The following is a 23,668-nucleotide window of genomic DNA, read 5'->3' as shown; positions in this document are numbered from 1 at the left end:
GGAACAGCCCTCGTTCAATGCGAACTTGCCAGACCTATTGGAGAAAACCCCCAAGGCAGGATCTGTCACAGTTTCACTCATTGGTTGGAAGACGATCAGAAACAATGTTAAATGCACCAAGATATAAACTGGAGTCAGTGTGTAGGGCGTCGGGAGGATTCTACTGGTAACCAGATCTCAATGCCAAGAGAGCTGTTTTCAACTGTTGACGTGACCGGATAATTGAACACAGAATTATTTGGGGACCATATCGAAAAAAAATCTACAACGTTGTGCACCTGAAGTCTTGGATTTGTTTAACCTCTAAAGGAGCATTGTTGATGTTCTTACCCCGAATCAATGCGGGATGCAAGGGCACGAGGTCCAACTGGACTGGATTACCGGATTACTGGACTGATTATAGGACAATTATCGGGCAAAAGTCCTTATCGCTCACCAAATGTTCGTGAATGAAAGGAAAATGTAAAACGTGGTCCCGAAGGAGCATATTAATTTGATGCATCTGCTTTCCTTTATGGGTTGGTCCATGTGTACATAACCTGTATGCAACAGTGTGTAGCGCTCAGAAAAAGTATACTGTATAGATGGTCGCTGACTGTGCTGGGAAATGAATGGTTAAATGAATGAGTATCTCGGGTATTTTGATTTAGGTAGGCTATAGATGTCGCATAAGGGCATTGCGCTTTTGTACTGCCTAACCTTCAGCATAGCGGGATGTACAAACGTTTGTAACCTTGTAGCAACAGGGGAAATCATAAGCGCTTTAAAATCACCGAATATATTTTATTCGCCGCACCAGCGAATCACGTCTGCCACATGTTACATTTTGTATTGCGTTAATGCGTGATATGTCTTTGGGCGTTCATCTTTGTTTACACAAAGAGTTCATCATAGCTGTACGGCATGTGAAGGAGGTTAAAAGGACAGCGTAAAATATAGAAAAGATAGCAAGAAATCGATTTAATAACCTCCCCGTTGTGTTGGATACAAAACTACCTGTCTCGTGTGATTTTAGTCGTAGTGTGGTCGCTGAACAAATCAACAGGTTGGAAGTTAAAACGGGAATTTTTAAGCACGCGCATCCTACACAGTAAATGGATATGCGTCTTCCTGTCATCTTTTTCCTTCTCTTTTGGGCTAAAGCCCGGACTCTGAAAAATCTAAATTATTCCGTTCCAGAGGAGCAGGGACCTGGAACTGTTATCGGAAACATTGCTAAGGATGCCGGATTTGGACCGGTGGAGAGAGGGGAAAAATCTAACTTTAGAGTTCTGGAGAATTCTGCTCCACATCTCATTGATGTGGACCCGGAGAGTGGGCTGCTTTTTACCAAACAGCGAATTGACAGGGAGACATTGTGCAGACGCAACCCCAAGTGTCAGCTCTCCATGGAAGTGTTTGCCAACGACAAGGAAATATGCATGATCAAGATTGATGTAGTGGATATAAACGACAACTCGCCAGGTTTTCCCTCAGATCACATCAATATTGATATTTCAGAGAATGCAGCTGCTGGGACACGTTTCCCTCTAACAATTGCGCATGACTCAGATTCTGGGGGAAACGGAATAAAGACTTATCAGGTCACCAGAGATGATTACAATACATTTTCTTTGGACTTGAAATTGAGGGGCGAGGGAACCATCTATCCGGAATTGGTAGTTCAGCGACCTCTAGATAGGGAGGATCAGTCCCATCATACCCTCCTTTTGACAGCCATTGATGGAGGGGAGTATCCAAGATCAGGGTCCATGCAAATCAATGTGAGAGTTACTGATTCAAATGATAATAGCCCAGTATTTGACAAACCCGCCTATGTGCTGGAGCTCCCTGAAAACTCACCACCTGGGAAAATGCTGATAGACCTGAATGCAACAGACCAAGATGAGGGCAGCAATGGACAGGTAGTCTATTCTTTCAGTGGATATGCATCTGATAGAGTCCAGGAGTTGTTTTCTATTGACCCCAACACAGGTGTAATAAAGATTCAGGGAGAAATTGACTATGAAGAGAATCCAACCATTGAATTTGACGTGCAGGCCAAGGACCTGGGGCCTAACCCCATCCCTGGCCATTGTAAGATTTCAGTCAAAGTGCTTGACAAGAATGATAATTGGCCTGTCATAAGTTTTGTCTCAGTCCGCCAGGGAGCTATCAGTGAGGCAGCACCTCCAGAATCTGTCATCGCCCTGGTGAGAGTCACTGATAAAGATTCTGGAAGAAATGGCCAGCTCCAATGCAGAGTGCTTGGCAATGTACCATTCAGGCTGCAGGAAAACAATGATAATTTTTACACTCTGCTCACAGACAGACCTCTAGACAGGGAACTGAAAGACGAATATAACGTGACTATAGTGGCCAGAGACAACGGAATACCTTCGTTGAATTACACCAAATCGTTCACAGTGAAAATCTTAGATGAGAATGATAATGCACCGCGTTTCACCAAGACCATCTATGTGCTCCAGGTGCCTGAGAACAACATCCCAGGGGAGTACTTAGGCTCAGTTCTGGCTCATGATCCAGATATAGGTCGGAATGGAACTGTGTCTTACTCCATTTTGCCGTCGCACATCGGAGACGTGTCAGTTTACACCTACGTGTCTGTCAATCCTACCAACGGAGCCATATACGCCTCAAGGTCTTTCAACTACGAACAAACTAAGTTCTTTGAGTTCAATGTTCAAGCTAAAGACGCAGGGTCTCCTCATATGGAGAGCAGTGCCACAGTCAGGGTCAGTGTGCTTGACGTCAATGACAATCTACCAGTTATTGTATTACCCCTCCTGCTAAATGACACTGCAGAAATCATGATCCCTAGAAATGTCGGCCTGGGGTACATAGTGACCACGGTGAGAGCAGTCGACCACGACTTCGGCGAGAGTGGTCGTCTGACCTACGAGATCTCTGAGGGTAACGAGGAGCACCTGTTTGAGATGGACCCTGTGGCCGGCGAGGTCAGGACTGCCCATGCTGTGTGGGAGGACGTGGCCCCAGCTGTAGAGCTGGTAGTGAAGGTAACCGATCACGGCAAGCCCCCACTTTCTGCTGTGGCCAAGCTGATCATTAAGGCCAGCACAGGAGCCATGGCAGGAGGGGAGTCCGGGGCCAGCGGGGAGCAGCAGCACTGGGACTTGTCCCTGCCCCTCATCGTCACCCTTTGCATCATCTCTGTCTTGCTGCTGGCTGTCATGACTGCCATCGCCGTTAAGTCCAAGCATCAAGATAAGGAGGCTGGGAATTATAAGTGCCGCATGGCTGAGTACTCCAACTCCAATCCCCCAGTGGGGAAGGGCAAGAAGAAAAGGATCAACAAGAATGAAATCATGCTGGTGCAGAGCGAGATGGAGGAGAGGGACTCTGTGAGCAGGATGAACGTGGTGAGCAGCCCGTCTCTCATCACCTCACCTATCTGTTTCGACTACCAGACGACCAGCCCCCTGCCTCTCACGCTGCCCAGGTCAGAGGTCATGTACCTGAAAACCACCTCCAACAGCCTGACGGTGCCTCGGGCTGGCTGTCACTCGAGCTTCGCAGGGCTTACCACAGAGACTCCTATGAATAGAATGTCAGTGATACAGGTAAGAAACAGAGTCATTGTACCATATTTTTTTATAGCCTTTTATTCTTTCATGGTATTTTATACAAATCTGCCACAAGAGAGGTCATTCTTCAAATCAATACTCATGCAATCAGACATCCTTGTTGTCATTTGTATTCCCTGTCTGGCGCCATATGGTGCAAATTGAAGGACAAAAAATGCAGCATGATACACCACAAGCACATTGAAGAAATAATATCTGAAAAGACACTGTATTTTTTATACCGGTTGCTGGTGTGCTAGAGTACATTGTTTGTGATCTACATTTCCTCCACAGAGATCCTAACCAAATTGTCCCATTACGAGTCACTTCTAGCAGCACCTTACAGGTGGTCTAAATAACCAGGAAACCATTTCTGTAAGATATGCAAACCGTGTGGGTCTTGGACTGCGCTGCTGTACTGCCACTGCCAGATCCTCCTGCCACAGAGTGAAAACAAAACCCTGCCCGAAATCTGGGATTGGACAGGTGTTTGAACAGCTTGTCTGATCACATTAGTGAAATATTTTGTGCCAGACAGCTAGATGCACACAGCATAACCTTACAATCCCATTTCTTGCCCTCCACAAACATGGGCCAGTTCCACACATCCAAATCCAATGTTGGAAAGATAAGACATTAATAGGGTCCAGCCCTGCCTTGTAAAAGATGAGAAGGCTGCTTATGCAAGCCAGCATATTAAATTGACAAGGAGTGCATGTAATTTTATTTAGCACAGCGGTCTTTTCAGTTGTAAATTATGTAAATATCTAGGACAGTCTCCGAGACAGTCTCATTTGGAGATGATAACACTGATGACAAGAGCTGGCGCTGTCACCAGTTGCTAGGGCATGTGGGTGTGATCAACACAAACACATTATTCTCAAGATGAGAAAAAACAAGGATGCAGATGACAGTGGCTGATGCATTACTTCTCTCCCTCGCCAAACAGGCACATATGGACATAAAGGAGATTTGTTCTTATCCGGGTGCCACTGATAGCTGCTGCTGTCTCACACTGGAATATGCTTGATTGAAGCTAGAGTCCTTAACTAAAACAATAACAAAGCGGACATCCCGCCTCTGTTTTGATTTTTTTTAAACCTGAGGTATGGACCTGGAGAAATGTAACTACTCTCAAATTCATAGACAGAGTTTTAAAAAAAATGGATGTAACGAGTAAGGATTTAATGTGTTCCTAAATGCTTCGGATGTACAGATCTGAATGCAGGCCAAGCCATAGTTAATGGAGGTGTCCTTTGAATATGTCATGTTGCTCATATAAACTGTTGCACACAGGAAAACTATTCTGGTGCACAATACACAAATAATTATCTCTCTTCAATTCTCAGACGGATAATTTTCCCTCGGAGCCCAATTATACGTCCAACAGGCAGCCATTTGCTCAAAGGTAAGGCCGCTAAATGATAACTACCTGACAGCCGCCATTTACATTCTATTCAATATCAAGCCATCAGAACAAGCACGTCAAATAGGGCGCAAGGGCGATCACAAGAAAGACAGACGGAAGCCACCACCAATGAGTTATGTTTTTTTCTTTCCTGTCTCCTCATCCTGCAGCAGCTCAACATTTAAGGATGCAGAGCGAGCAAGCCTCCGAGACAGTGGCCATGGTGATAGTGACCAGGCTGATAGTGACCAGGATACTAATAAAGGCTCCCACTGCGACACGTCTGCCAGGGAGGCCATCAAGATGAAAGCCACAGCGGTTAATGGCCAGCCTCTCGAGCAGGGTGAGTGGAAGCTCGCTCTCTCTCTGACATCTTAAAGATGCTTAACGGACCCTTGTATCAGACCCTTGTTTTCCCAATCACTGCACCAAGCCAAAATGCACTACACACACATGTACACAGTCTGTTTATCCCCAGTTCTACAGTACCATCCTCAGGGTAAAGCTAAAGCCAATAATGATAGTACAGTGTACACCTCAAAGAGATTCCTGAAATCATAATACTTAAACAAGATTTCAGCAGTATGAATTCTATGCAATTGCAATTTAGTCATTCAGAACAGGGTATCCCAAAGTCAGTTCTGGGGGCCCCCCATGTGCACATTTTAGTTTTTTCCCTAGCACTACACAGCTGATTCAAATAATCATAGCCTGATGATGAGTGCACCCAGGGGGGACCCCAAGACTAAGTTTGGGGAAACCCTGATCTAGCAGACATACAGTAGTGAGTGCATACATTTTCATACTGGTTCCGGGTGGGATTCAAAACCACAACCCGAGCGTTGCAAGCACCATGCTCTACCAACTGAGCTACACAGGACATAGGCAGCAGTAATTCAATCTTAGTTCTATGAGGCAGCATGATATTGTAGCTCAGCCCGTATGGAAAAAAATACATTTAAAGGGATACTTCGGGATTTGATCTACCTCAGAGTCAGATGAACTCATGGATACTATTTTTTTATTTCTTTAAATATAGTTTTGGGTGCATTTTCAGGATATATTTGAAAATGTAAAGAAAGAATTGGCCAAATCATATACGTATACATTAAAATACATGCATTGCAAATTGTATTTCAAATGCATTTGAAAAGATATGTAAAATACATCTGAAAATGTATTTAAAATGCATCTGAAAAAAGTAATAAATATATTTTTGAAAATATATGATTTGGCCAATTCTTTATATTTTGAAATGTATTCTGGAAATGCATCTAATTCAAGGGTTTGGCTTTATTTTGACTGTTTTATACATTGTAGAATAATAGTGAAGACATCAAAACTATGAAATAAAACATGTGGAATCATGTAGTAACAAACAGTGTGAAACAAATCAAATTGTATTTTATATTTGAGATTCTTCAAATAGCCACCCTTTGCCTTGATGACAGATATGCACACTCTTGGCATTCTCTCAACCAGCGTCATGAGGTAGTCGCCTGGAATGCATTTCAATTAACAGGTGCGCCTTGTTAAAAGTTCATTTGTGGCATTTCTTTCCTTCTTAATGCGTTTGAGCCCATCAGTTGTGTTGTGACAAGGTAGCGGTGGTATACAGAAGATAGCCCTATTTGATAAAAGACCAAGTCCGTATTATGTCAAGAACAGCTCAAATAAGCAAAGAGAAATGACAGTCAATCATTACTTTAAGACATGAAGGTCAGTCAATCTGGAAAATTTCAAGGAGTTTGAAAGTTTCTTCAAGTGCAGTCGCAAAAACCATCAAGCACTATGATGAAACTGTCTCTCCACAGGAAAGGAAGACCAAGAGTTACCTCTGCTGCAGAGGATACGTTCATTGGAGTTAACTGCACCTCAGATTGCAGCACAAATAAATGCTTCACAGAGTTCAAGTAACAGACACATCTCAACATCAACTGTTCAGAGGAGACTGTGTGAATTAGGCCTTCATGGTCAAATTGCTGCAAAAAACCACTACTAAAGGACACCAATAATAAGAAGAGACTTTCTTGGGCCAAGAAACCAAATTTGAGATTTTTGTTTCCAACCGCTGTGTCTTTGTGAGATTCAGAGTAGATAAACAGATGATCTCTGCATGTGTGGTTCCCACTTTGAAGCATGGAGGAGGAGGTGTGATGGTGCAGGTGTGCTTTTCTGGTGACGCTGTCAGTGATTTATTTAGAATTCAAGGCACAGTTAACCAGCATGGCTACCACAGCATTCTGCAGCGTTACGCCATCCCATCTGGTTTGCACTTAGTGGGACTACCATTTGTTTTTCAACGGGACAATGACCCAACACACCTCCAGGCTGTGTAAGGGCTATTTGACCAAGAAGGAGAGTGATGGAGTGCTGCATCAGATGACCTGGCCTCCACAATCACCCAACCTCATCCCAATTGAGAGGGTTTGGGATGAGTTGGACCGCAGAGTGAAGGAAAAGCAGCCAACACATGCTGAGCATATGTGGGAACTCCTTCAAGACTTTTGGAAAAGCATTCAAGGTGAAGAAAGTTAAGAGAATGCCAAAGGTGTGCAAAGCTTTTTTGTTTACTACATGATGCCATATGTGTTATTTCATAGTTTTGATGTCTTCACTATTATTCTTCAATGTATAAAATAGCAAAAATAAAGAAAAACCCTTGAATGAATAGGTGTATCCAAACTTTTGACTGGTACTGTATATTTTACGTTTATATTTTTCAATGTCACATTAAATAAACTTTGCATTAAGAAATCTGTAAATATTTTATTTAAAGCAATTATGGAACTGAATCTGGGTTGTTGATTGCTTCTGGTGGGGTGTTTCATCTTATTTCATACACTATATATACAAAAGTATGTGGACAACACTTCAAATTAATGAATTCGGCTATTACAGCCACACTCGTTGCTGACAGGTGTATAAAATCGAGCACACATCCATGCAATCAAAACCGACAAACATTGGCAGTAGAATGGCCTTACTGAAGAGCTCAGTGACTTTCAACGTGGCACCGCCATAGGATGCCACCTTTCCAACAAGTCAGTTCGTCAAATTTCAGCCTTGCTAGAGATGCCCCGGTCAACTGTAAGTGCTGTTATTGTGAAGTGGAAATGTCTAGGAGCAACAACGGCTCAGCAGCGACGCGGTAGGCCACACAAGCTCACAGAACGGGACCACCGAGTGCTGAAGCGCGTAAAAATCGTCTATCCTCGGTTGCAATACTCACTATGAGTTGCAAACTCCCTCTGGAAGCAACATCAGCACAACTGATGACCTCCCGAGTGGTGCAGTGATCTAAGGCACTGCGTCTCAGTGCTAGAGGCGTCACTACAGACCCTGGTTCGATCCCGGGCTGTATCACAACCCGGCTGTGATCGGGTGTCCCATAGGGCGGCGCACAATTGGCCCAGTGTCGTCTGGGTTATGGAAGGGTTTGGCCGGGGTAGGTCGTCATTGTAAATAAGAATTTATTCTTAACTGACTTGCCTAGATAAATTAAGGTTAAATTTTAAAAACGACTGTTCTACAGGAGCTTCATGAAATTGGTTTCCATGGCCAAGCAGCCAGACACACAGCCTAAGATTGCTATGCCAAGCTTCGGCTGGAGTGGTGTTAAGTTCACCTCCATTGGACTCTGGAGCAGTGGAAACACGTTCTCTGGAGTGATGAATCATGCTTTACCATCTGGCAGTCTGACGGACTAATCTGTGGTTGGTGGAGGATGCCAGGAGAACGCTACCTGCCCCAATGCATAGTACCAACTGTGAAGTTTGGTGGAGGAGGAATAATGGTCTGGGGCTGTTTTTTATGGTTCGGACTATGCCCCTTAGTTCCAGTGAAGGGAAATCTTAACGCTACAGCATACAATGACATTATAGACGGTTCTGTGCTTCCAACTTTGTGGCAACAGTTTGGGGAAGGCCCTTTCCTGTTTCATCATGACAATGCCCCCGTGTAGAAAGTGAGGTCCATACAGAAATTGTTTGTTGACATTGATGTGGAAGAACTTGACTGGTCTGCACAGAGCCCTGACCTCAACCCCATCGAACACCTTTGGGATGAATTGGAATGCCGACTGCGAGCCAGTCCTAATTGCACAACGTCATCGCCCGACCACACTAATGCTCTTGTGGCTGAGCAGAAGCAAGTCCCCGCAGCAATGTTCTAACATCTAGTGGAAAGCCTCCCCAGAAGAGTGGAGTTGTTGCAGCAAAGGGGGAACCAACATATTAATGCCCATGATTTTGGAATGAGATGTTCGACAAGCAGGTGTCCACATACTTTTGGTTGTGTAGTGTATCAGTAAAGAAAAAGGAAATGTTGAACCAAATTGGGAAATAATGTAGATTGCTTGAGCATTTATTGAACACATATTCAACTTAAGTTCAATCTTCCTTTCAAAAATGTCGCTGCTTTCGTTAAGACACCAGGCGGGCAACATCAGTTTGCACCATCGATGTTGCTGTGGACAGGGGAATTAGGGGAGTATATTAATTGCAGATAGGCAATTTAGAATTCAGAATGATGTGCATTGTTAAAGGATTGCAGCATGGGAACATTTTTCTTCCCCGTTCCAGCCATTCCCTTGGACAACATTCTTAGCATTGACTCACAAATCCAGGTCTTATTAAACTCTACTTACAATGACTTTATGATCTTCCGGGCTACACAGCATTTTCTTCCATTAAAGGTCCTGAACAGTCATTCTGAAAAGTACTTTTTCTTTCATGGCCAACTACCAGGAAATGTGAAAAGACAGGCTGAGTGGGCGGGGAGTTTATATTCAGACCTCTCCTTGACTGATACCCCTTAATAATTAATTCAAGCATTTGACATGGGGACCAGTAACTTTATAATCAAACTTTATCAATGTAGAAGCAACAGTCATTTTTCATACTTTGGTCATCATTCAATTTCATGAAACATGATTTTGGCTGTTCATGACCTATGGAAACAAAATGGAACAGACACATGTGAAGATGAGTAATTAGTTAGGAACATGACAGTAAAGCTTACAAAGTCGTTCAGCTATAAATATCTTTACCTCTGTGAAGAAAAGAGAAATGGTGAATCAAACTTGGAAAAAAATATACATTGCTTGACTGCTTATTAAACACCTTAGTTAGCAAAAGTTCTATCTTACCTTAAAAAATGATGCTGCTAACTTTAGGACATCAGGCACCATCTGTTTGGATCATCAGTGTTGCTGTGGACAGGTTAATTAGTAATGAGGGGGATGTATTAATTGATCAGCAGTTTATAATTAAAAGTGGCTGAATGGTTCTGCTTGGATCTGCAGATTTGCAGCTTGTCCAACATTCTTCTGACACATTTTGTCCAAAGTACGATTCTTGCCTAGCATTGACAAACACAATTACAAGGCTTGCACTACTTTAGTTTACATGATCATGCCTTCAGGTCAGCACATTATCTGCATTCAACTAATGGAAACAAAATAAGGCAGACACATTTGAAGAGTTATTGAAGTAGCTAGCTAGCTGGCTAATCGGTATACGCAGTCATGTTTGAGTGTTGGGCTCAATCAATGGAAGCGATAGCAAGGAACAGTTGGTTAGCCAACTTAGCCAATTTAGCTTTCCGCTACAGTATATACAATTTTTTTTCTATTTTTACCAAGCTAGCTAGACCATAATACTCATAATTTGTGTATACCCTTACAACAACAAAAAAACACACAATAAAGCATGGTTTTCAGACAACTATGTGTGAACACGTGTGAACAAATCACACAGACAGTTGGTTTTCAGACACACGTGAAGTTTCACATGGATTTTTCACATGTACATTTTTACTTGATTCAGACACATGTGGTTTCCCAACATTTCACATGTGATATTATAAGTTTCACATTTGTGCCTTTGTAACTGGTCGGGATTACAACCCGGGTCGCACACAACATCTTGACCATTCGACCAAAAGGGCCAACACTAATTGTGAAGTCGCACATCACGTGGCTACCTCATCACGTGACCATTTTCAACCATGACCGACTCATGTCCGTTACACTTTCACATGTGTATTTTCACACTTTAATGTCAACTAGAACTGTTTTTTTATAGAGTTGCTCAAATTTAGCTGTGATTTATTGTGGATGTTTTCAATGTATTTTGAACACTTTCCGACAATGTGCCCCCCCAAAAAATTGTGCAATAAATTACAAAAAGTTATCTTGAGTTAACTGATTAACTCTGACAATGCTAATTTTCGCATGTTAAACAGAATAAATAAGGAGACACGGAGCGTTAGCTTCACTGTTTTTTTTCACTGTTCTTCTTCCAACGGTCACTGACCAACGTATGAAGAACAGAGCCGTGTGTCTGCAGCAGTAACACTCCAAACGGATGGCTCAGAAATAAGAAATAATGCACACTTGAGTATTTATACTCAGGTCGGCTAAATTACCTTTTTACAGAATGGCATTACAGAATTTGCAAATCCATATGTGGAAACATGTTGCCTGTGCAACATGTTAACACCACCTTTTGACATGTGAGGAGAATAACAACATTTCACCATCACATGTGAACTTGCAATTCCACATATGAAAGTAGATTAGATTAGATTAGATTTTAATGATGTGAATGGTTTTCACGTGAACTTGCAATTCCACGTGTGAAAAGTGTGGTTTTCACATGAAGAGTTTTATTACATGTGAAACGGCAAATGTGTTTTGTGAAACTGCAATTCATTTGTGAGGTGAAAACATGTTTTTTTCTCACCCATCGACACACAATACTCCATGACAATGTGAAAATATGTTTTTAGACATTTTAGCAAATGTATAAATTAAATACAGAAATATCTCATTTACATAAGTATTCACACCTTTGAGCCAATACTTTGTAGAAGCACCTTTGGCAGCGATTACAGCTGTGAGTCTTTTTAGATAAATCTCTAAGAGCTTTGGACACCTGGATCATACAATATTTTCCCATTCGTCAAGCTCTGTCAAACTGATTATTGATGATTGCTAGACAGCCATTTTTAAGTCATGCCACAGATTTTCAAGCCGATTTAAGTCCAAACTGGAACACTCGGGAACATCCAACGTCGTCTTTGTAAGCAACTCCAGTGTACAGTTGAAGTCGGAAGCTTACATACACCTTAACCAAATACATTTAAACTCAGTTTTTCACAATTCCTGACATTTTTTTACAGTAAAATTTCCTGAATTAGGTCAGTTAGGATCACCACTTTATTTTAAGAATGTGAAATGTCAGAATAATAGTAGAGAGAATGATTTATTTCAGATTTCATTTCTTTCATCACATCCCAGTGGCTCAGAAGTTTACATACACTCAATTAGTATTTGGTAGCATGGCCTTTTAAATTGTTGAACTTGGGTCAAACATTTCAGGTAGCCTTCCACTATCTTCCCACAATAAGTTGGATGAATTTTGGCCCATTCCTCCTGACAGAGCTGGTGTAACTGAGTCAGGTTTGTAGGCCTCCTTGTTCGCACACGCTTTTTCAATTCTGCCCACAATTCAGCTTGCAAGCATCCCCCTTTTTCCTCCAAACATAACGATGGCCAAACAGTTCTATTTTTGTTTCATCAGACCAGAGGACAAAAAGTACGATATTTGTCCCCGTGGGCAGTTGCAAACCGTAGTCTGGCTTTTTTATGGCAGTTTTGGAGAAGTGGCTTCTTCCTTGCTGAGTGGCCTTTCAGGTTATGTCAATACAGGACTCGTTTTATTCTGGATATAGATACTTTTGTACCAGTTTCCTCCAGCATCTTCACAAGGTCCTTTGCTGTTGTTCTGGGATGCATTTGCACTTTTCTCACCAAAGTACGTTCATCTCTAGGAGACAGAACGCTTCTCCTTCCTGAGCGGCATGACGGCTGCGTGGTCCCATGGTGTTTATACTTGCATACTATTGTTTGTACAGATGAACGTGGTACCTTCAGTCATTTGGAATTTGCTCCCAAGGATGAACCAGACTTGTGGAGGTCTACAATTTTTTTTCTGAGGTCTTGTCTGATTTCTTTTGTTTTTCCCATGATGTCAAGCAAAGAGACACTGAGTTTGAAGGTAGGCCTTGAAATACATCCACAGGTACACCTCCAATTGACTCAAATGATGTAATTTGTAATCAGAAGATTCTAAAGCCATGACATCATTTTATAGAATTTTCCAAGCTGCTTAAAGGAACAGTCAACTTAGTGTATGTAAACTTCTGACCCATTGGAATTGTGATACAGTGAATTATAAGTGAAATAATCCGTCTGTAAACAATTATTGGAAAAATTACTTGTGTCATGCACAAAGTAGATGTCCTAACCGACTTGCCAAAACTCTAGTTTGTTAACAAGAAATTTGTGGAGTGGTTGAAAAAGGAGTTTTAATGACTCCAACCTAAGTGTATGTAAACTACCGACTTCAACTGTATGTTTGGCCTTGTGTTTTAGGTTATTGTCCTGCTGAAAAGTGAATTCAACTCCCATTCTCCCAGCAGACTGAACTAGGTTTTCCTCTAGGATTTTGCCTTTTTCTCATATCACAACCATTAATGCTCTGTCACCTTTTTAATATCACCATTGGCCTCATGGTGCAATCCCTAAACAGTTTCCTTCCTCTCTGGCAACTGAGTTAGGAAGGAAGCCTGTATCTTTGTAGTGACTGGGTGTATTGAAACACCATCCAAAGCCTCATTAATAACTTCACCATGGTTAAAGGGATACAGTGACTTGCGAAAGTATTCACCCCCCTTGGCATTTTTCCTATTTTGTTGCCTTACAACCTGGAAGTAAAATAGATTTTTTGTCACGTTCTGACCTTTATTTCCTTTGTTTTGTATGTATTTAGTATGGTCAGGGCGTGAGTTGGGGTGGGCAGTCTATGTTTGTTTTTCTATGATTTGGGGATTTGTACGTTTCGGCCTAGTATGGTTCTCAATCAGAGGCAGGTGTCATTAGTTGTCTCTGATTGAGAATCATACTTAGGTAGCCTGGGTTGCATTGTTTGTTTGTGGGTGATTGTCTATGCTAGTTGCTTGTGTCAGCACAGGTCTCATTTATAGCTTCACGGTCGTTATTGGTTTATTGTTTTTGTATTCAGTGTTCTGTACTTTCTTTAATGAAATATTCACCATGAATACATACCACGCCACATTTTGGTCCTCCAATCCTTCTCGCCTCTTCAGATGAAGAGGAGGAAGACCGTGACATTTTTGGGGGGTTTGTATAATTTGATTTACACAACATGCCTACCACTTTGAAGATGCCAAATATGATTTATTGTGAAACAAACAAGAAATAAGACAAAAAAACTGAACGTGAGCGTGCATAACTATTCACCCCCGACCCCCAAGTCAATACTTTGTAGAGCCGCCTTTTGCAGCAATTACAGCTGCAAGTCTCTTGGGGTATGTCTCTATAAGCCTGGCACATCTAGCTACTGGGATGTTTGGCCATTCTTCAAGGCAAAACTGTTTCAGCTCCTTCAAGTTGGATGGGTTCCGCTGGTGTACAGCAATCTTTAAGTCATACTACAGATTCTCAATTGGATTGTGGTCTGGGTTTTGACTAAGCCATTCCAAGACATTTAAATGTTTCCCCTTAAAACACTAGTGTTGCTTTAGCCGTATGCTTAGGGTCATGGTCCTGCTGGAAGGTGAACCTCCATCCCAGTCTCAAATCTCTGGAAAATTGAAACAGGTTTCACTCAAGAATTTCCCTGTATTTTAGCGCCATCCATCATTCCTTCAATTCTGACCAGTTTCCCAGTCCCTGCCCATGAAAAACATCCCCAGAGCATGATGCTGCCACCACCATGCTTCACTGTGGGGATGGTATTCACGGGGTGGGGAGAGGTGTTGGGTATGCGCCAGACATAGCATTTTCCTTGATGGCCAAAAAGCTAAATTTTGGTCTCATCTGACCAGAGTACCTTCTTCCACATGTCAAATCAAATCTAATCAAATCAAATTTTATTTGTCACATACACATGGTTAGCAGATGTTAATGCGAGTGTAGCGAAATGCTTGTGCTTCTAGTTCCGACAATGCAGTAATAACGAACAAGTAATCTAACTAACAATTCCAAAAAACTACTGTCTTATACACAGTGTAAGGGGATAAAGAATATGTACATAAGGATATATGAATGAGTGATGGTACAGAGCAGCATAGGCAAGATACAGTAGATGATATCGAGTACAGTATATACATATGAGATGAGTATGTAAACCAAGTGGCATAGTTAAAGTGGCTAGTGATACATGTATTACATAAGGATGCAGTCGATGATATAGAGTACAGTATCTACGTATGCATATGAGATGAATAATGTAGGGTAAGTAACATTATATAAGGTAGCATTGTTTAAAGTGGCTAGTGATATATTTACATCATTTCCCATCAATTCCCATTATTAAAGTGGCTGGAGTAGAGTCAGTGTCATTGACAGTGTGTTGGCAGTAGCCACTCAATGTTAGTGGTGGCTGTTTAACAGTCTGATGGCCTTGAGATAGAAGCTGTTTTTCAGTCTCTCGGTCCCAGCTTTGATGCACCTGTACTGACCTCGCCTTCTGGATGACAGCGGGGTGAACAGGCAGTGGCTCGGGTGGTTGATGTCCTTGATGATCTTTATGGCCTTCCTGTAGCATCGGGTGGTGTAGGTGTCCTGGAGGGCAGGTAGTTTGCCCCCGGTGATGCGTTGTGCAGACCTCACTACCCTCTGGAGAGCCTTACGGTTGAGGGCGGTGCAGTTGCCATACCAGGCGGTGATACAGCCCGCCAGGATGCTCTCGATTGTGCATCTGTAGAAGTTTGTGAGTGCTTTTGGTGACAAGCCGAATTTCTTCAGCCTCCTGAGGTTGAAGAGGCGCTGCTGCGCCTTCCTCACGATGCTGTCTGTGTGAGTGGACCAATTCAGTTTGTCTGTGATGTGTATGCCGAGGAACTTAAAACTTGCTACCCTCTCCACTACTGTTCCATCGATGTGGATGGGGGGTGATCCCTCTGCTGTTTCCTGAAGTCCACAATCATCTCCTTAGTTTTGTTGACGTTGCGTGTGAGGTTATTTTCCTGACACCACACTCCGAGGGCCCTCACCTCCTCCCTGTAGGCCGTCTCGTCGTTGTTGGTAATCAAGCCTACCACTGTTGTGTCGTCCGCAAACTTGATGATTGAGTTGGAGGCGTGCGTGGCCACGCAGTCGTGGGTGAACAGGGAGTACAGGAGAGGGCTCAGAACGCACCCTTGTGGGGCCCCAGTGTTGAGGATCAGCGGGGAGGAGATGTTGTTGCCTACCCTCACCACCTGGGGGTGGCCCGTCAGGAAGTCCAGTACCCAGTTGCACAGGGCGGGGTCGAGACCCAGGGTCTCGAGCTTGATGACGAGCTTGGAGGGTACTATGGTGTTGAATGCCGAGCTGTAGTCGATGAACAGCATTCTCACATAGGTATTCCTCTTGTCCAGATGGGTTAGGGCAGTGTGCAGTGTGGTTGAGATTGCATCGTCTGTGGACCTATTTGGGCGGTAAGCAAATTGGAGTGGGTCTAGGGTGTCAGGTAGGGTGGAGGTGATATGGTCCTTGACTAGTCTCTCAAAGCACTTCATGATGACGGATGTGAGTGCTACGGGGCGGTAGTCGTTTAGCTCAGTTACCTTAGCTTTCTTGGGAACAGGAACAATGGTGGCCCTCTTGAAGCATGTGGGAACAGCAGACTGGTATAGGGATTGATTGAATATGTCCGTAAACACACCGGCCAGCTGGTCTGCGCATGCACTGAGGGCGCGGCTGGGGATGCCGTCTGGGCCTGCAGCCTTGCGAGGGTTAACACGTTTAAATGTCTTACTCACTTCGGCTGCAGTGAAGGAGAGACCGCATGTTTTCGTTGCAGGCCGTGTTTGGGGAGTCTCCCACATGTTTGCTTATTTTCTTCTTTAAGCAATGACCACTTTTCTGACCACTCTTCCGTAAAGCCCAGCTCTGTGGAGTGTACGGCATAAAGTGGTCCTATGGACAGATACTTCAATCTCCGCTGTGGAGCATTGCAGCTCCTTCAGGGTTATCGTTGGTCTCTTTGTTGCCTCTCTGATTAACGCCCTCCTTGCCTGGTCGGTGAGTTTTGATGGGCGGCCCTCTCTTGGCAGGTTTGTTGTGGTGCCTTATTCTTTCCATTTTTTAATAATGGATTTGATGGTGCTCCGTGGGATGTGCAAAGTTTCAAATATTTTTTTATAACCCAACCTTCATCTATACTTCTCCACGACTTTGTCCCTGACCTGTTTGGAGAGCTCCTTGGTGGTGCCCCATGCTTAGTGGTGTTGCAGACTCTGGGGCCTTTCAGAACAGGTGTAGATATACTGAGATCATATGACAGATCATGACACTTATATTGCACACAGGTGGACTTTTTAAAAGTAATTATGTGACTTCTGAAGGTAATTGGTTGCACCAGATCTTATTTAGGGGCTTCATAGCAAAGGGGGTGAATACATATACACACCAATTTTCATTTATTTTTTTTTAAATTTTTTAAACAAGTTATTTTTTTCATTTCACTTCACCAATTTGGACTATTATGTGTATGTCCGTTACATAAAATCCAAATCCCCTTAAATTACAGGTTGTAATGCAACAAAATAGGAAATCACCAAGGGGGTGAATACTTTTGAAATGTACTGTATTTAGCTTCTGCTTATTTTATTTGTACACATCTACCAATCGGTGCCCTTTCTTTGCGAGGCATTGAAAAAACTCCCTGGTCTTTGCGGTTGAATATGTGCTTGACATTCACTACTTGACTGAGGGACCTTACAGATAGTTGTATATGTGGGATAAAGAGAATGGGTAGTTATTAAAAAAACATGTTTGCCACTATTATTGAACATGCAACCCGCAAAACACCAGTCTCAACGTCCAAAGTGAAGAGGCAACTCCAGGATGCTGTCCTTCTAGGCAGATTTGCAAAAAAAAAGGCATATCTCAGACTGGCCAATATAAAGAAAACATTAAGATGGACAAAAGAACACAGACATTGGACATGATGATAAACTTGGATTAGCTAGCACAACGTGCCGTTGGAACACAGGAGTGATGGTTGCTGATAATGGGCCTCTGTACGCCTATGTAGATATTCCATTAAAAAAATCAGCCGTTTCCAGCTACAGTAGTCATTTACAACATTAACAATGTCTACACTGTATTTCTGATCAATTTGATGTTATTTTAATGGCCCCAAAAAAACATGCTTTTCTTTCAAAAACAAGGACATTTCTAAGCGGACCCCAAACTTTTGAACGGTAGTGTTACATTTAGACAAAAACGTAAATGAATTTGGAATCCATTTTGAGGTCAGGAAATATATTTCAATGTGTATTTTTTTCTGCATGGGAGCCCTGTCGCAGAAATGTCGAGCTGCACTGCCGAGATGAAATGAAGGCACCAGAGTGGAAAGTAGATGATAGTTAAGCGGATAAAAGGGTCCATCGGCTGAAGGAAAGAATGTTCAAACATCCTCTGCCGGCTTTAGCGTTCAAACGAGCTCATATGCATGGTATCGTGTACCCCTATGGCTGTCTCATTTGATCATGTCATTACTTGATTAAAAAAAAAACTTTCCTTCAAGCTTGAATTGGAAGACAGGGACAAAAGAGCATGACAGACGCTTTCGGTACAAACAGACAGGTAGCTTTTGGTGGCTCCTGACATACAGCTTTTCTGCGGGCGACATTCTCAGTTGCCTCGTCTAGAATCTTAAATGGAAATGTTAGAATGGGCCGTTAGAATGGGCATGTAAAAAAATAGGAGTGTGTCATACCAGCTATGTCAAGTCTTGTTGGCGTGGTCAATAGGCTACATACAATCACTGATGAATTTCAATTTCCACCAGTCAAGTCCTTTTCACCACTGGTCGGATTATGATTGGTTTATGTAGCTCTTTTCCTGCATGATATGATGCATATAAAAGATAAGGCACGTCTCCCATAAAAGTCCGTTTGTCTGCAGTCGGAAAGATAATGGAGGACTTGACTGAAGTGGGGCTGGTTCTCATTTCCCTCAGTGAGAGACAGAAGTGTCTTGGAATTGAAAGGCTGTGGTCATCAGATCCCTGTGCAGTACTTTCCACTCCATTTGCATTGCTATGAGCTGTTTGTTTGTGGCGTGCTCAGGAGGACAGCGATGGGAACACTGTTGTGGTTGCCAGGGGGACGTGTGGGATTGTGTGTGTGTGAGTGTGTCAGGGGAAACGGCAGGGCCATGCTCTCTCTGTGGGAGGTGTAAATTCAATCACACTTTTCTGGAGCACATATTTCTGAGTCTGATTCTCCAGACCCTGTTCAAAGGCCAATCAAATGGAAAGATATTGAAAGAGATGTTTCTTATGTGCAGATTGGAATTTACACACAGCACTGATGCTTACTTGACTGGAATGTCAATTAATCTAAAGGACTACATTTTTAAGATAAGAGAAATGCAAAGAACTGGGGCAATGCATTTAATATTAATAGCTTGTGTTAACGCTTTTTTCTGATGTACTCAGAGTTGTCTTTGGTTGAAGAAAATGTACAGCAGTTTAAAGCGAAGCTAATTGTCGCATTAAATGTGTACTGTAAGGGTTTGTCAGTTCTACATTAAATGTGTACTGTAAGTGTTTGTCAGTTCTACATTGAATGTACATTGAGTGTGCAGAGAGTTCATCCTCCAAGCACGAAAAGTCAGATGCTTTATGTGTATATTTCTATAGGCCACAGCACACACATACTGGTTTGTGGGAAGTGTAGATACCGTATATGTTCTTTATCTCTAGGAAAATAAGTAGTGAAATCCAGCAAGTTGTGCAGGTAGCCTGGAACAATAGTTTAGACTTAATGCAAAGAGCACTATACAGGAAAACCGAGCAGTCTTTGAATCATATCCCGAGAAGCCCTAACACAAAAGGCCACAACAGTAGATTAAGTAGTGTTTTTGTATTTTCACCTTTATCAAAGACTCCAGTCTCCTCTCAGCTTTGATACAGGTAATTTATGCACCTGTGTGTCTCTCAATTGCGTCCCCCTCTGAATATGTATTGTCTCCAGGAGAAGCCAGGTGCATTCATCTTGGGGTTCTCAGTTGCTAGGCTTTGTCTGTTTCTATTTATAATGACCAGGCAGGTTCTTTTCTTGGAAAACATGTTTTTCCCTTCAACTTAACCATAGTACACCACCCATGTGATCCCTTTAAATGGGTCCTTTGTGTCCCTGGCTTTTAACAAGCATCCACAAGGCATATCACTGCAATTGTAGACCCATTAAACATGATTAGTCCTGGAACTCTAAGGTACCTTAAGAGATTTAAATTATACTGACTGTGGCAGGATCATGGCAAGGCACAGCCTGTCTACTCTTGCTATTTTTCGTAAGATCCCAAAGTCTTTAGGAACAGCTACAGTATTGTATGTACAAGGGAAGGAGGTAACATACAGATGTAGGATCTTAATTTGAGCCAGTTTGCTACAGCAGGAAAATAATCCATTTTTGTGCATGAATTATTATGTGTATTCTAATTCATGTGAATTTTTGTAAGGGAAAATCAAATCTGAAATTTAAAAATGTAAGTTACAAGTTTCTAAATCCTTGTTAACACCTCAAATACACTTTTTCCTGGATTGCAACAGGGTGATCAAGTTAAATCCTACTGTACATCTGTATGGTTGGTCTGTGTTGTGCGAGACATGAGCACACAAATCCTGATAACGAAGAGCTATTGTTTCAGGCCAGGTGTGCTTCTTTGCCTATTAGCTGTGAAAATAAACTGTCATTGTGAGTCGGGATATGATAGTTTCCTATATTTAACCACTTTGCCGTATGTATGTGTTGCAAAATTAACATAAAATGCCTTGTTAGCACCTATCTTAATGGGTGCTCATACCCTTATATTAATTCTTAATTGTCTGAACTAATTTGAATTCACCGCGTACAGTGAGAAGGCAATGCAAAACTGGCTTTTTAGTTCTCTCAGACATAGATGCAGTAGTCCAAAATATAAAGTGCAAATACTTCTATGAACCTTTTCAATATACAGACCTCTCTCTTTACGTCATTGTCAAAGGCTAGATTCTCTGCAGTGGTGAGCGCTACCTCCAAAAATGTTTTTTTTTTTTTTGGTCTTTTTATATGTATATATGTAAAACTGGTTGTGTGCCTCCCCCACTTGACTGTAGTCTGTGGTTTGTCTACCTTGGTGGGTATGCTTTCAAAGCACAGTGATTGTAATGTGTGAGAACTACGTTGCAGTTTACATAATCTAACTGTTGTCATTTTGTTCTCCCTTTTGATTTAATATGCATTTTGAACTCACATTTTCTCTTGATCTTGGTCCTGACAGACTGGAAATTGGAGTGGCTGTACTTATTCCCTAGAAATGATTTATTCATTTTTCTATGCTTTTTATTTCAGTATGTGTGGGAGGAGATTGAGCTGGCTCTGAATTTAATTGTGTTCTATAACTTGCATATTTGATTATACTTTGTAAAGCGATCATCAGTCATTTAATAAGAACTTTGTAAATCTTTCCTTAGGACAAGGCAGATCTGTTCACTGCACAGATGAATGTCGTGCACTGGGCCATTCTGACAGATGCTGGATGCCAAAGCTACGTGTAGGAAGCCAAGCAGACAGCGCCGATAATCGCACCAACCTTTTCATCCCAGTGGGAATGGAGGCCATGGTGGAGACAGAGATTTATGGCAGCCTCAACCGCAGTGCAGCCAGAAAAACCCTCAGCACGTTCGGGAAGGAGCAACGGGACAGCATCATCCTAGTAGCCAACGTCAAACCCTACTTAAAGTCTCAGCGCGGCCTCAGTCCCCTGCTGCAGGAGTGCTCCTCCGTGTCCAGCAGCCCCACCAAGGGGGACACACCCCTGGACTCCCCAACCAAAGGGCCCAGGGAGGAGGTGGGGAGGGTTGGGGAGGGGGGCTCAGACAGCAGTGCCTATGGTCCCCCAGATGGCCAGTGTTCACCGCCCCATACGGAACTGGAGGATCCGTCGTACCTGTCCTGCGACCTCAGTCCCAAGTCCCTGTCCAACAGCCTTATCCACAGCTCTGGGATCAGATCTGGGATCATCAGCCAGGAATGTGGGGGGGTGGAGTGCGTCAATCTGGACCAGCGGGACTCTGGGAACTAAAAGGTCAAAGTCTGGGCCTTGCTCTCATTTGGCCGCCATGTGATGAGGTCACAGATGAATGACGGAGGGGTAATTTGTTTTTACCCAGGAAGGTTCCAGACACACATTGTATAACCAAAAACCATCAGACATGAACTATCTTTTTTTTTTTTTTTGATTCTGTGGTTTGTTGTTCAAAGTAAAGTGTGTGGTGTTGGTTCTGACTGCTGTGAGTGGAAGGTGAAGAAAACCATTGCTTTCATGCCTTTACGTGTTTTCATGGTATACCCTTCAATTTAGATGTCCGTGTTTTACACATTTCAAGCTCCAATTTTGTGAGGCTGTTGAACGAATTGCTCCTGTTTAAGGTATTAAGTCCTGTCTGCTTATGTACAGTGAAATGTTTTGTCTTCACTTACTGTAGTGTATGAGAAACATCATTTGGATATTTCAGACAATTGAAATACATATCATTCAAGTATAATACAATGTGAAGTGTCTTATGAACGTTTAAAGGCGACTCTGCTCTGGTAAAATAGGGAATGTCGCTTTTCATAAAACAATTTGAGGTCCCTGAAAAATCTAACCGTTTTTTTTTATGAATGTATTTGTAATTTTATCGTCGTCTTCTCTGCAGTTTATGTGCAAATAAGCTGAGCTTTCAAGTGAATATAAGCTGCTGTACTTGTTGTTATTAAATTTGTATACACATGTGCTACTGCGAAACATGGAATGTAATTATTTTTGACAAATGGTGCCTCTAAAGCTATTAAGCTTTGTTTTGCCTGAGGATCATAATTCTCTCTCCAAGGTATGGTTCAAGGGCTGACATGATTTATCTTGCTTAATCAACTGTCAGAAAAATCTGCAACCCCACAAACACACCAACACGAGCCATGACTATTTACAATAGCGGTCGAGATCCCACTCTCAAGTTTAACTTAATATTATCATACTCTTAACCGCAGTCACCTTTCTTTTTACACACCAACTAATGATCTTTTACAGCAAACAAATGAAATCAGACAATATGAAATGCTTCACAGATCTCAATTAATTTGATCCCCCTGTTGCAGGAAAACTTGTAGTGTATTTGAGGTTGAAAATGGGTTCTGAAGATTGTAATTTCCACTTTGAAATTTAATGCTTGATTTTCCCTTCGGGACACTGTATAAACCCCTACAAAAATGTCCATAATTATAATCCACATAATGATTCACCTTTCCTGTTGCTGCAGGATTATTTTCCTGCTGTAGCGAACTGGCTCAAATTAAGATCCTACATCTGTAGTTTATGCAAGTTTCGTCGACCTCAGCAACACTAGTGTACCTCATTAAACTGCAAATCAGCCAAACCTATGATGCTTCTATGCTGCTTAAGCATTAAACAAGTCCCCGGTGTATGGTACGTGGGAATTTGTTTAACACTGGTGTGCCTGAATTAAAGCCAGCTGCAGAATAGCCGTCCATTTGAATCCATTTTCCTCTTCTTGACATCCCATTCTGTACCTTCCTGAGCAGAATAGGAACCGTTTGTCATGAGAAC

The 23,668-nt window shown here is 42.3% G+C and overlaps 1 protein-coding gene across 1 annotated transcript; it reads left to right on the top strand.

Annotated features, from left to right (window-relative positions):
* LOC112225279 (protocadherin-17-like) lies at positions 1 to 22,838 on the top strand. Its single transcript, XM_024389069.2, has 4 exons — positions 1 to 3,581; positions 4,934 to 4,992; positions 5,163 to 5,335; positions 21,534 to 22,838. Exons 1-4 carry the CDS (start codon positions 1,095 to 1,097, stop codon positions 22,142 to 22,144), a joined length of 3,330 nt encoding a protein of 1,109 aa, XP_024244837.1. The 5' UTR covers positions 1 to 1,094; the 3' UTR covers positions 22,145 to 22,838.
* The last annotated feature ends 830 nt before the right edge of the window (positions 22,839 to 23,668 follow it).

The sequence above is a fragment of the Oncorhynchus tshawytscha genome, linkage group LG26 (assembly GCF_018296145.1).
Source record: "Oncorhynchus tshawytscha isolate Ot180627B linkage group LG26, Otsh_v2.0, whole genome shotgun sequence".
Taxonomy (NCBI): Eukaryota; Metazoa; Chordata; class Actinopteri; order Salmoniformes; family Salmonidae; genus Oncorhynchus; species Oncorhynchus tshawytscha.
The sequence above is the reverse complement of the archived record's forward strand: the minus strand, read 5'-3'. Positions and strand labels throughout refer to the sequence as shown.